At 46.9% G+C, this 11,134-nt stretch overlaps 1 protein-coding gene across 2 annotated transcripts in view; it reads right to left on the bottom strand.

Annotated features, from left to right (window-relative positions):
• Window positions 1-209: 209 nt before the first annotated feature.
• The window catches only part of KCTD20 (potassium channel tetramerization domain containing 20), a 39,254-nt gene continuing 28,329 nt past the window's right edge, over window positions 210-11,134 (bottom strand). For both annotated transcript variants that reach the window (XM_074528410.1, XM_005496308.4), the window contains exons 2-8: window positions 9,356-9,552; window positions 8,433-8,712; window positions 6,879-6,981; window positions 6,287-6,407; window positions 5,160-5,357; window positions 4,618-4,728; window positions 210-3,255 (exon numbers count right to left, since the gene is read on the bottom strand). In XM_074528410.1, coding sequence (XP_074384511.1) covers window positions 2,963-3,255; window positions 4,618-4,728; window positions 5,160-5,357; window positions 6,287-6,407; window positions 6,879-6,981; window positions 8,433-8,712; window positions 9,356-9,503 — 1,254 coding nt within the window. In that variant the 5' untranslated portion in view covers window positions 9,504-9,552 and the 3' untranslated portion in view covers window positions 210-2,962. The remainder of the gene's footprint in view (window positions 3,256-4,617; window positions 4,729-5,159; window positions 5,358-6,286; window positions 6,408-6,878; window positions 6,982-8,432; window positions 8,713-9,355; window positions 9,553-11,134) is intronic.

The raw sequence follows: 11,134 nt of genomic DNA, 5'->3' as shown, positions 1-11,134 counted from the left end.
ACATCACTGCAATGAGGTGCAGGGATGAAGTAAACTCAGCACAAATGGTGGGAACACCTCCCTGCAAACCAGGCTCTGATGCCAAACTACCCCTAAGCCTTTGGAATCACAACCCACACTTAATGAAGCAAAGAAACAAAACCTTATATCTCTCCATGCCCTGCCTATTCTACTTCACATTTAAACAATTTTTAAAGCAACCAAACAAGTCACATATAATTTATACTTTAATACAGAAAAGAAACCATACATCTGGGGTCCATACACAGCACAGGAGCACTTCAGTACATCCAGAGTAAGACAAAAGTTGACCTTGTACTTGAAGTAGGTGACCGTGCAAGGAGGAAAAGCAAACACTTCTAAAATTTGATTCAGTGTTCCAATGGAACTCGCTCTACTAACAAAATTTAAAATCCAGAATGAATAATTACTTGGGAAAGCCAATAAACTACAGTGGGTAAGTGGTAAATCTGCATGGAAATCATGGGAGCTGGGCAATGTGCATCCCATGCTGAAGGTCCAGCTGATTGCACAGGGAACCACAAACTCCTGCAGGCACTGCCAGTCTGTAACTCCCAAGAGGGCCTGGTGCAGTTTAATCAATGCTGAGCTGCCCCTGGGCTCAGGGACACACTGGGTGGCATTTGGTTTGCCTGGATATGATCCTGTACTGTCAGATCCCAAAGGTGCTGCTGAGGGGAATTCTCAGCACCCGATGCCTTGACAAGTCCTGAAACAACACCCACACTCAGTCCTTAGAAACGTGTGGAACCTCCAATCCAGCTCATCTGGGCAATACCAACACTCATTTACTTCAACCTGACACTGCTGGGGAAATAAATCCACACTGGAAAACAATCACAGAGCCTGGGGGCCATCACTGCTGGGCACTCAGGGCCTGGGGATGAGTTCCACCAGTGCTTCTGTTCTCCTGAGGAACAGCTCATCACCAAGGCAAGGACTGGGCTTGGCCTGGCCCCTGCTGGAGGTTCATGGTCCAGGTGTCTTCTTTTCTCTACCACTTAAATAACAATTCATCTGGAGCAACAATGGAGTGTCTGCACATCCCCCCAGCTCTGTGCAGGCACCAAAGGACACTTCTCACTACCAACCCAATGACACACAGGGAGGAGCTTTCAAAAGTAGTCAAGAGAAATTCAGGCATCTGAACACCTGGGACTCTTAGGAGGTCCTGAATTCTCCCCATAGGCACTTCTTTTTAGAAGAAATCTGTTTGCTGCACTTGGGAAAGAAGCTAAGAATGGAAATACTGAGAGAATGGAACTTCTGTCCATACTAATGGAAATTAAAATGTGCCTTGGCAGAGATTTGTTACTTGCAACTAAAAATTTCTGCTTGATCTCCTTATGTTACTTGCACTGAAAACCACAAACACCTTGGCAGCAACCAGCAGCAAATTTCACTGCTCAGTTCACCATGCACGTGGCAGTCAGAAGGAGAACAATACAAATTTGCTTGATGTTGCAGCCTGGCAAAAAAGGATTAAACTTTCTAGGGCCAGATTGATACCTACATCTCAATTTTGCAAAGTCTGACCATGCAATGCAGGTTTCAACACCTTTGCCAGAGCAGCGCTGACCTGCCCAGCTTTGTGAGGAGCTCTGTCCCTCTCCTTCTTGGATGGTTTCAGCTTTTCTTTGCACCAGCACCATGTTTTAAAACTCTGGGTCCATAGAGCCTTTACACAGCCTCAGAAGGGATGGCTTTGGGAGGCAGCCCAGTTCTGAGTGCCCTCAGCTGAGCTGGGGCAGTGCAGAACTCAGTGGGCTCATCAGGGGTTAAACCAGCACCCACAGGGAACTCAGTGCTGCAGGAGCAGGATCAGTGAGACTCCAACCCACCTGAGCTAAACCAGCCTGGAGTGTGCCTGTTCTTAATTCCCAGAGCCTGACACAGATCAGGATAATAGAGCAGCAAAGGAGTTGTTCCCAGCTTATGTGCATTTTTCTCTTCTTAGGGCTGGTTTACTATTGGTATTTCTCACCTGTCTGACAGAAAAATGGCCCAGTCAGTTCCAAATGGGGAAGAAAAGCTGTTTTTTTAAAGCTGCTGCAGCAGCTCCTTGGAGAGTCTACAGCAATTCTGACTAAGGTTGATGAGAACAAGGATTTTACTCAGGTAGTAAACTGGGAGCTCCTCCACTGGCTTTGTTTGTCTTAGCAGGGGGATGGAGGAGACAACACAAAGTCTTCAGTATGCACAGTCACCTCTAGAAAGCTTCTTACATCTATGAGGCTATTAACAGATTTATTTTATTGGTAAAATATCAGCTACAGTCTTTTTTGGGTTTTCCTTCAGCATGATCTAGTCATTTTACTGAACTTAACAAAAAACATCTCTAAAAACAATGATTCCATCTCACAGAGAAGTACAGATGGGGAATTCCTGTGAATATGCTTCCTATGGAACTGCTTCCTCCTTCCTAGGGCAGCAGTACACCACGCTGGATCCAAAGCCAGGTGGCAGTGCAAACAGATTCCTCCATGCTCAGGCTTTGCTGTGCTACATTTCTGCTGGTTGATATAGAATATCATCTGTCCTGCTTTGATGTTCACTTCTCTGTAACTCCCAAAACCAAAGCTGTGCCTCATGGCAAAGGAAAGCTTTGTCTTGACAGGCCCAGAATTTTCTCTCTCATGTCCCACAAGACATTTCCACACTTGTGCTCTTCTTTCAGAAGTTTAGATAAAATATTCAGCACCCACAATCCGGAAGCCTTTGTAGTAGATACAACAGGTCTTTTTGTCTGAGCAGATGTTGCTTTTGATTGCACAATTAAGACTATGGAGTGTGGCTCTTTATTAACATGCTTGAAATATGACAAGGTAGTAAGAGCATGAACGAGGATAAAGCACCTGGCAGGAGTCTGTGTCCCATCAGCTGGGATGAAACTGTGGTGAGAACTTCCCACCTCCAGCAGGATTCTCCACCCTGAGCCACACTAATCTGGTAGATCATTAACAACCATTTGGGAGAAGGGGGCATTCAGCCTGTCCAGTTCATCCACCTGAGGGGGGTGATGCATGATAACCTCGTGGTCCTCTGAGACATCATCCCCCACCGTGACCAGGTTTGTCAGGGATTTGCTGCGAACGCACTGGAAATCCACGTGGCGGCTCTTGCCCTCCTCCTTCTCCCACGACATCTGGATGAAGGGACGCTGCACGTAGTTGTAAATCACCTCAGAGCGGCCACCAGGCCTCCTCTTCACCTTCTCCTTGCACGTGGGGTACCCTGGAAACACAGACAGCCACTCAGTTCCCTCTGTGATTCACAAAGGGACAGCAGGATTCCAGAACACCCAGGTAGGAGTGACTGTGGGGTCAGGGTGGGACACACGCACACTCAGCTCAGATTTCACATTTAGCATCACTGGCTTGCAGAAGATTGTTCTATTTTCCCCCTGAAAAGGAGCTCTGGAAGGTAGGGCACTCTTCAAGAAGGAAAACTTAAATCTCCAGGAGCAGATGTGCCAAAAGATGAGGCAGTGAGGATGAGAAGGAAAAAGGGACAGATAAATCAGGAGGACAATGAGGATGTACTGAGGTTATGTGGGGAGAAAATGAAGAGTCAAGGCTGAACAGGAGCCCAGGTGGGCAACAAGGCCATGGGCACCTGGGCTGTAGCAGCCATGGTCTGTCCAGCAGGCCCAGGGCAGTGACTGTCCCCCTATGCTGGCACTGCTGAGGCACCTTGAGTACTGTGCTCAGTTTTGGGCCCCTCACAAGACAGACATTGAGGGGCTGGAGTGTGTCCAGAGAAGGGAACAGAGCTGGGGAAGGGTCTGGAGCACCAGGAGGGGCTCAGGGAGATGGGAAGGGGCTCAGCCTGGAGAAAAGGAGGCTCAGGGGGGGCCTTGTGGCTCTGCACAGCTCCTGACAGGAGGGGACAGCTGGGGAGGTTGGGCTGTGCTCCCAGGGAACAGGGACAGGATGAGGGGAAACAGCCTCAAGCTGTGCTAGAAGGATTTAAATTGGGTATTACAGAAAATTTCTTCACCAGGGTTGTCCAGCCATGGCACAGGCTGTCCAGGGCAGTGGTGGAGTCACCATCCATTAAGGGATTTAAAGAACATCTGGATGTGGCACTTAGGGATGTGGTGGGCTTAGCAGTGCTGGGTTAATGGTTGGACTCAATCATCTTAGAGGGTTTTCCCAACCTAAACAATTCCATGATGCCCTGACACGAGGGGTCAGCCTGCAGGAGCTGCACAGCACCAGCCATTCTGTGAGCAAACACAGCTACTATAAAAACAAGTGTCCCAGGACAGAGCCCAGCATTCTCTGAGCTCCCTAAGGGAAAGCTTGGATCAGCAGGTGGAAACATTTGACTCCTGTTTCCTGTTTACTCATTCCTAAGGAGACAAGTCTTTCTCCTACATGTTATGTACCTTTCCTTTAACTTTTAAGCCCTTTGGCTAATTTCAGTGGAACATGGTAGAGGTAAAGGGAAAACATGCTGAGTTTTAACTGGATTTGTAAAAATCAATGTAAAACACAGAGTAAACAAAGAAATGCCTGGATTTCAGAAGAAATCAGGCTTTGCTGACTGTGGAGTCACCTGAACATGCATTTCCCCTGCTGAGCAGCATTTTACCTTCAATGCCAATGCGAATGTTCTTCAGGCCCCGTTCCTTCAACACAGCCTTTGCCACATCCCTGTTCTCAATGTACTTGAAGAATCTGTACAGCTTGGAACTGTAAAGGACTTGAGAAATAAAAGGGGTGATTAGAATCAACAAAGAGGAACCTCCTCCCTGCTTCTGGCATGCCCTGCTGTGCCAAAAGCCAGGTGTGGATTCCAAGGATTATTTCAGGTGTCTGTTTTCCTCACTGGGATTAATTGCACTTCCTTTTGGGAGGGCAGAGATGCAAATCACAGTCTCAATAGACTGGGTGGTGATGGGAGTGTAAAGCAAAGAATATTCCCTCATTAAGGAGCCTGGAAAAGGCTAAGGGGAGGCAGAAACAGGAGGAAAAGTACAGTGAGTGCTGGGATCAGTTTTAACTAGCCAGGCATCCTGCCTCCAACAGCAGCAGGGCTCCATGTGCCAGCATCTCCTTCTGGAGGAAGCCAGACTGGGAATGTGCCCTTTCCTTATGGCTGGGGGTGTGTGGAACAGAGTGCAGAGCCCTTACTTTGGGAATACTCCTCTCCCATGGGAGGTGGATGATCCTCATCCCAGTCCACGGTGTCGTCGTCGGTCAGCACGACGATGTGACACTCGCGCTCGCCCTTCCGCGCGCTGTCCACCATGATGGGCAGGATCAGCTCCTCCAGGTAGCTGTCAAACTGCTTGTGAGCCCCATCGTTGGACAGCTCGTGTAACAGAGCACCTGAGGAGACACAGAGCACAGCAGCTTTGCTGCAGCATGAAAATATCTCGGCTCTGCACTTCCCAGATTCATCCGAGAGCACAGCCAGATTCTTCTTCAGACAAAATGCTCAACATATGTTCAGACACATCAACAGCCTCCAGATCCAGAACTGGCGAAGTCAGAAGTGCAGACTGCATTTCAAATGGGATGCAAATTGCACTGCAGAACCATTCCATTCCCATTAAAAACCCACCAAGCTCCAATCAATACAGTGAAACAGTAATAGACTGAATAATTAATTCATTATGATACTTAACTTGAATTTCCAGCAACAACCTCTGCCCTTGAAAGTACATTTTGCTGCCTTCTCTGTGATCACTCACCAGAGAACAGGGCAGGAAATTCCACCCACAGCCTGTGTTATGATACCACACACCCCATTTCAGTAAAGTGCATTTCACAGACCTGCCTGTGTTAAAAGTACTTCTTTTTGCCAGCATGCCCACCAAAAAGCTGCTCCAAATCAAATCCCTTCATTACCAGGAATTCTACTGCTCTCCAGATTTGGTATCCTTGGTTCCTGCTCTGCCCATCAGCCTTTAGCTTAAATTATTCATGATTCTCTGGTACATTTTGGATAGGGGTTATAATCCTGCTTTTAGCCATCATTTTGTTGGCAGTAACAGCAAGCTCTGCTCAGCCTCTGTTAGAAAAAGAGACTAAAATGTTTATAATTTGCTTTTGGAGCAAAGTGCCTGTGCTCTGAAGGATTTGGTCACTTCACTTGGGATTGAAGCAGCCAAAAGGAAGCTGCTGAAATGCAACTTGAGCCCCAGTGAAATCCATGTGTTCATGCTTAAGGTCAAGATTAAGAAATACACTGAATCAGGATCAGAGTGCTCAACGCCCTGCAGATCTCCTAAAAGCTGATTTCTCTCCATACTTACTTAAATCTTGACATTTGATTGTGTTGAAATCAAAGTTTATGCAGAGGTAATCACATGTGTCTCGAAGGTCTGGGATGGAAATCCCATCAGGGCAGTTGATGATTCCAGTTTTGTAATAATCCTGTGAATAAAAGGACAGATTTTGGAGAGAAAAACGATGAACATCTTGGACTATGATATTCCTAATTAGTTCTTTATTTTGCTTACTAATATTGGAGAGAGACTGAAACTATTTATAAAATAGCCCTGCTTGTCTGAGAATCTACATGTTTTTGGTCTGATAAATTATGAGCTCCAGTTAAAAGTTTTCCATGGCACAGGGTTTCATAACATCTCATATGCAATATGTATTTAGATACAACCACAAAGTCAGGATACAGCTCAGGAATTACAACAGCAGACATAGAAAAGGTAAAAGGCAACACGAGCACATATCTGAAATGTGAACTTACACCAAAGCTATATTTTTTCTTTAGAAATCACAATGCAAAACATAAAACCAGAATGTTCCAGGGAGTGCCTGGAGATGGCTGAGCTGTGTGACAAGCAGTCTGTTTGTTTCTTTTCTCCCCACCTGCAGAGCTGCCCTTACCAGCACGGTGCGGAACACGGCAGAGCTGATCCCTTCTGCGATCTCGTACTCGCCCTTCTCGTTTGGCCGGGTGAAATTGTATTCTCTGCCTGGCCCAAACATCCTGAAAGAGGTAAAGAACTCTGTGAGTGCACAAGGACATCAAAATGCATTTATTTCAGAGAAAAACAGATGCACTGGGGTTAGAAAATGCTTTCCTGTGGGGGCAAGGAGGGCCTGGCAGAGGCTGCCCAGAGCAGCTGTGGCTGCCCCAGCCCTGGAAGTGTCCAAGGCCAGGCTGGATGGGGCTTGGGGTATCCTGGGCTAGTGGAAGGTGTCCCTGTCCATGGCAGGGGTGAAATGAACTGAGCTTCAAGGTCCCTTGCAGCTGAGGCCATGCCATGATTCTGTGATGAAGCCCAGCAGTGACACAGAGATACAGCAACTTAAATCTCCACTCCAATCTCTTCCTCAGTAAATAAGGACAAGACTTGGCTCAGGGGAGGCCTCTGTTGCTATGGCTACTGCACTCTAAGGAACAAGCCAAAGGAACAGATCATTTAGTCCTGGGGCAGAAAATCCCCTGACAATAAAGCCCTTGCACTGACCTACACCAGATAAATCCACATGACTTTAAATGCCTTGTTTTACACAATAACCCATGCAAGGGTCAGTGACCCACCAGAACCCTTGGGCCAGAGAGGTGGAAGTGCTGGCAAAACAGCACATGAGGATTTCTTGGTGCAGCAACAGGCTCCAACCTCTCAGAAGGAGCTGAGTAACTTCTCTATTGGGAGAGTATCAAGAGGTGGCAGCAGGAAGGGCAGGAGCATTATCACATTCCCCATTCAGGAGGAGGGTTATCAGCTGGGCACAGATGTACAGCTGACAGATGAGGCAAACACTTGGGGAGAAGGTAAAGGAAATCATCTCTGGTTAAAAGTGGGCATGTTTTGATGGACATGGACCAAAGGGAGACTTATCTAGAGAACCACCAACTCTCCATCTGGTCAGGTCTTCTGGGCCTCACTCACAGCCAAATTCTGACTGAGGTGTATACAGATGAGCTCACCAAACAAACATTACATGCTTATCCCATTAAAAAAAAATAAAATTATGTTGGAGATTTTTTCAGGGATGGCTTGGAAGGCAGCTGTGGGGGACAGGTTCTCACAGCCTGTTTCTGTAAACAGCAGAAGTTCTCAGGTTGTTTTTAATTACAAGTAAAGGTGACAAACATGAAGGCCTTGAGAACCTTGCATATCAGAGTTCTCAGGCAGCTTTCTCATAACAAGTAGATATTCTATCTTTGGCTGTTTTGGGAAAGCAAGGATAATTCTGAGAACCCAAATCTTGGTACTGGAAACATAAGGAGGGGTTGGTGTGTTATCTCTGACCTATTGTGAGCTCAGATTTTGCAATATGCATGAACTTAATTAACACGGTTATAAGAAGTGATTGATTGATGAATAAACCGGAGTTGATGCTGATCAATACAAGGTGGGTCTTCTCCCTCCATTCTTCAATAAAATTAGATTGTCTTGAGGTACCTTGAAGGTAAGAGAAGTGACCCACCTTCCCAGCATGGTGTCAGGGTGAGCAGTGAAGATCTGGGGGTTCACTGCAAAGCGGGTGCCATCCACCACCAGGGTCACCTTCTCTGGAGCTACTGTCTGGGAATTGCTGCTTGAAGACAATGCACAGCATCCATGGCGTTCCTGGGCATTAAAATATTCCAGCTGTCTCTTATTTCCATCTGGGATATGGCAGTTGTGAGGCTCTTCAGGAGCAGACAGCATGCTACAGAGCTGGGGATTTACTGGGCAAGTGTTGTGTCGGCATTCAGAGTCCAAACCTGAGGGACACAAACAAACATTGCAAGGGGAGGAGAATTTATTGAAAAACATCACTTCATAGTAACACTTCCTACTGAAATGACAAAACTGAGTCATGCAATAATTAAGGATGCCATAAGTGTCAGGGTGATGTTATATGACATAAAACTGGGCTGTTATTGAACTGCACCAGCAGCTGGATGCTTTGGTGAGCCTGGTGCTTAATGTTCCTTGTTAAAGCAAGATGGATTCAGCTGAAAAGGGCAGGAGCACAGGAATTAAACAAGGCCAGAAATGCAGACCCAGCTCGCTGGCAGGACTCCCACAGGAAGCTGAGCAGCAGCACACACCTCAGCAGGGTGGTGTAAGGCAGCAGTGCCCGGTGCCAGTCTGTGGTGGGCACACAGGACTGCCCAGATGCCTGCAGGGAGTCTGCTCAGGGCCAGCTCCAGGCTGGCCAGGGCACTCCTGTGGGATGCTCTTGCCAAGATGCTGAACCCTGCTCTGAACCTCTGACCTTTGGAGCACCTGGCACAGGCAGGGCACATACTGCCCAGTGCAAACTGCCCTGTGATACTGGAACATTCTCCAAAACACAACACCCCTTAAAGCCCAAAAAATAATCTCCCTCAAAGACTACAACATTGGGGGCATTATCCTTACCCTCAGTCCTGGGAACTGCAGGGCTGTGACCTCCTAACACCACAGAGCTTTCTTCTGACTCATGGGCTGCTACAGTTCTGTTTTCTACAGGACAACTGGACTCCAGATTTCTCACCCAGTCTGTGCCCCCAGCACAGTTCCCATTCATGCTGGGCTTCCGTGCTGTGAGGAGCTGGTGGCGTTTCCTAAGAGAAGAGCTGCAGAGAGAACCCAGGTTGTTAGTTTTGGAAGAAACTCCCAAGCAACAAATTCAAATCTCTGTATCTGGTACCACAAATAAGGTCCCTCAGGCTCAAAAGGCATTTCTTCAGGTATTGAACTGTGTTTCAGAGGGCTATGGTCCTTGTTATGCCCCTACCCTCACATGGAAAGAGGGGAGAAAAGATTTTAAAGTAACCAGGGGTCTATTAAATCTATTTATTTTATAGACCTTCACTTTTTAAAAGCTAAGTCTAAAGCCACTGATGTATTTAGATCACATGTGTGTTCCTGCAAATGCCTTCCTGGCAACTCCTCCTTTAAAAATGTTTATATTCCTGACTCTCAGTCCTGGCCAAATGAGCTCTATTAACAAGTTTACAGCCTGAAATAGAACATTTTCCCAGTTAACAGCTCAGGCATTGCCTCTCAACCACTCTGAGGTTTGACCAGGAGGTTCCCTGCTCCCAATCATTGCTTGGTTTTGGTTTTTTCCTCCTGATTTATGCCATGCTGTCACACAGTGCTGCCCCCAGTATTTAACCCACCACGGTCCCACAACAAACACTGGGACAGCGCAGAGCAGCCATGGCTGGAGCAGCCCCACACAGGATGCTTTAACCACTGCCACATCTGGAATGCTCTTCCAGCATATGCAGAGACACAGCTGCCTCTTTTTTTCAAAGTAAAATTCCTTCCTTGTACCTTTAACACCCACTTCACTCCTTTCTATCTCCCAACAGATCAGATCTCTTTGCTGTCTCTTTCCCTCACTCTCTCTGACATTTGTTCTGCTCTGGACAAGAACCAGCTCTCCTTTCTTGCCTTCAAGTGTTTTCCTTTCACTCTCTCAAACATAAAGCACCAATTTCCTCATTAATGAATTTTTCCAATTTCCCCCCTGCAGAACAATTGTCCTGTGTGTTTCCCTTGGCTGAATGATGACTGCAGGGCCTGTGGGTGCCATCTCTGGCAGAGACAAGGCAGCTAAAACACAGCACTAATCAAACAGCAAAATGCCAAGTCAGAGTTTCTGGCCAGCACCTGCTGAGGCTTTAATGAGCAGTTCAGTGGTGGGTTTCAAGTCCATTGCTACTGGCAGTCTGAATTAAGCATTTTATTCCTAATGAGAATTTTAAAAAGGAGTAACAATTCATTTCTTTTGTTCTGCAAACCTAATTCTAAGTCGCCAGCATTATTATATCTGTGTATTTTTAGAAAATCTGCTGCTTACACATCATGTGATGGTCATGCAAAGGAAGATTTTTGGCAACAACAAAACAACTTCTTTTTTTAAAGGCTCTGGCTGGGAGCACAGTGACACAAGGAGCCCCCAAGGGTCATCTCAGTTCCAGCAACCTGAACAGCCCCCAGAGCACTGCCAAAATACTCAGTGTGGGAAAACTCCCTCTTCCACAGCTTCCAGGCTGCTGTCCTGTCCTGGCTGCCTGGACCCTGGAAAAAACCCTCAGCAGTCCCAGAAACCCCTGGGAATGCTGCCTTGTACCTGGGAATGGACTCCTGGAATATCTTGAGCTGGAGGAGAACATCAGCATGAGAGTCCACCTCCCTGCTGCCTGC

Source organism: Zonotrichia albicollis, chromosome 28, assembly GCF_047830755.1.
Source record: "Zonotrichia albicollis isolate bZonAlb1 chromosome 28, bZonAlb1.hap1, whole genome shotgun sequence".
NCBI classification, from domain to species: domain Eukaryota; kingdom Metazoa; phylum Chordata; class Aves; order Passeriformes; family Passerellidae; genus Zonotrichia; species Zonotrichia albicollis.
The sequence above is the reverse complement of the archived record's forward strand: the minus strand, read 5'-3'. Positions and strand labels throughout refer to the sequence as shown.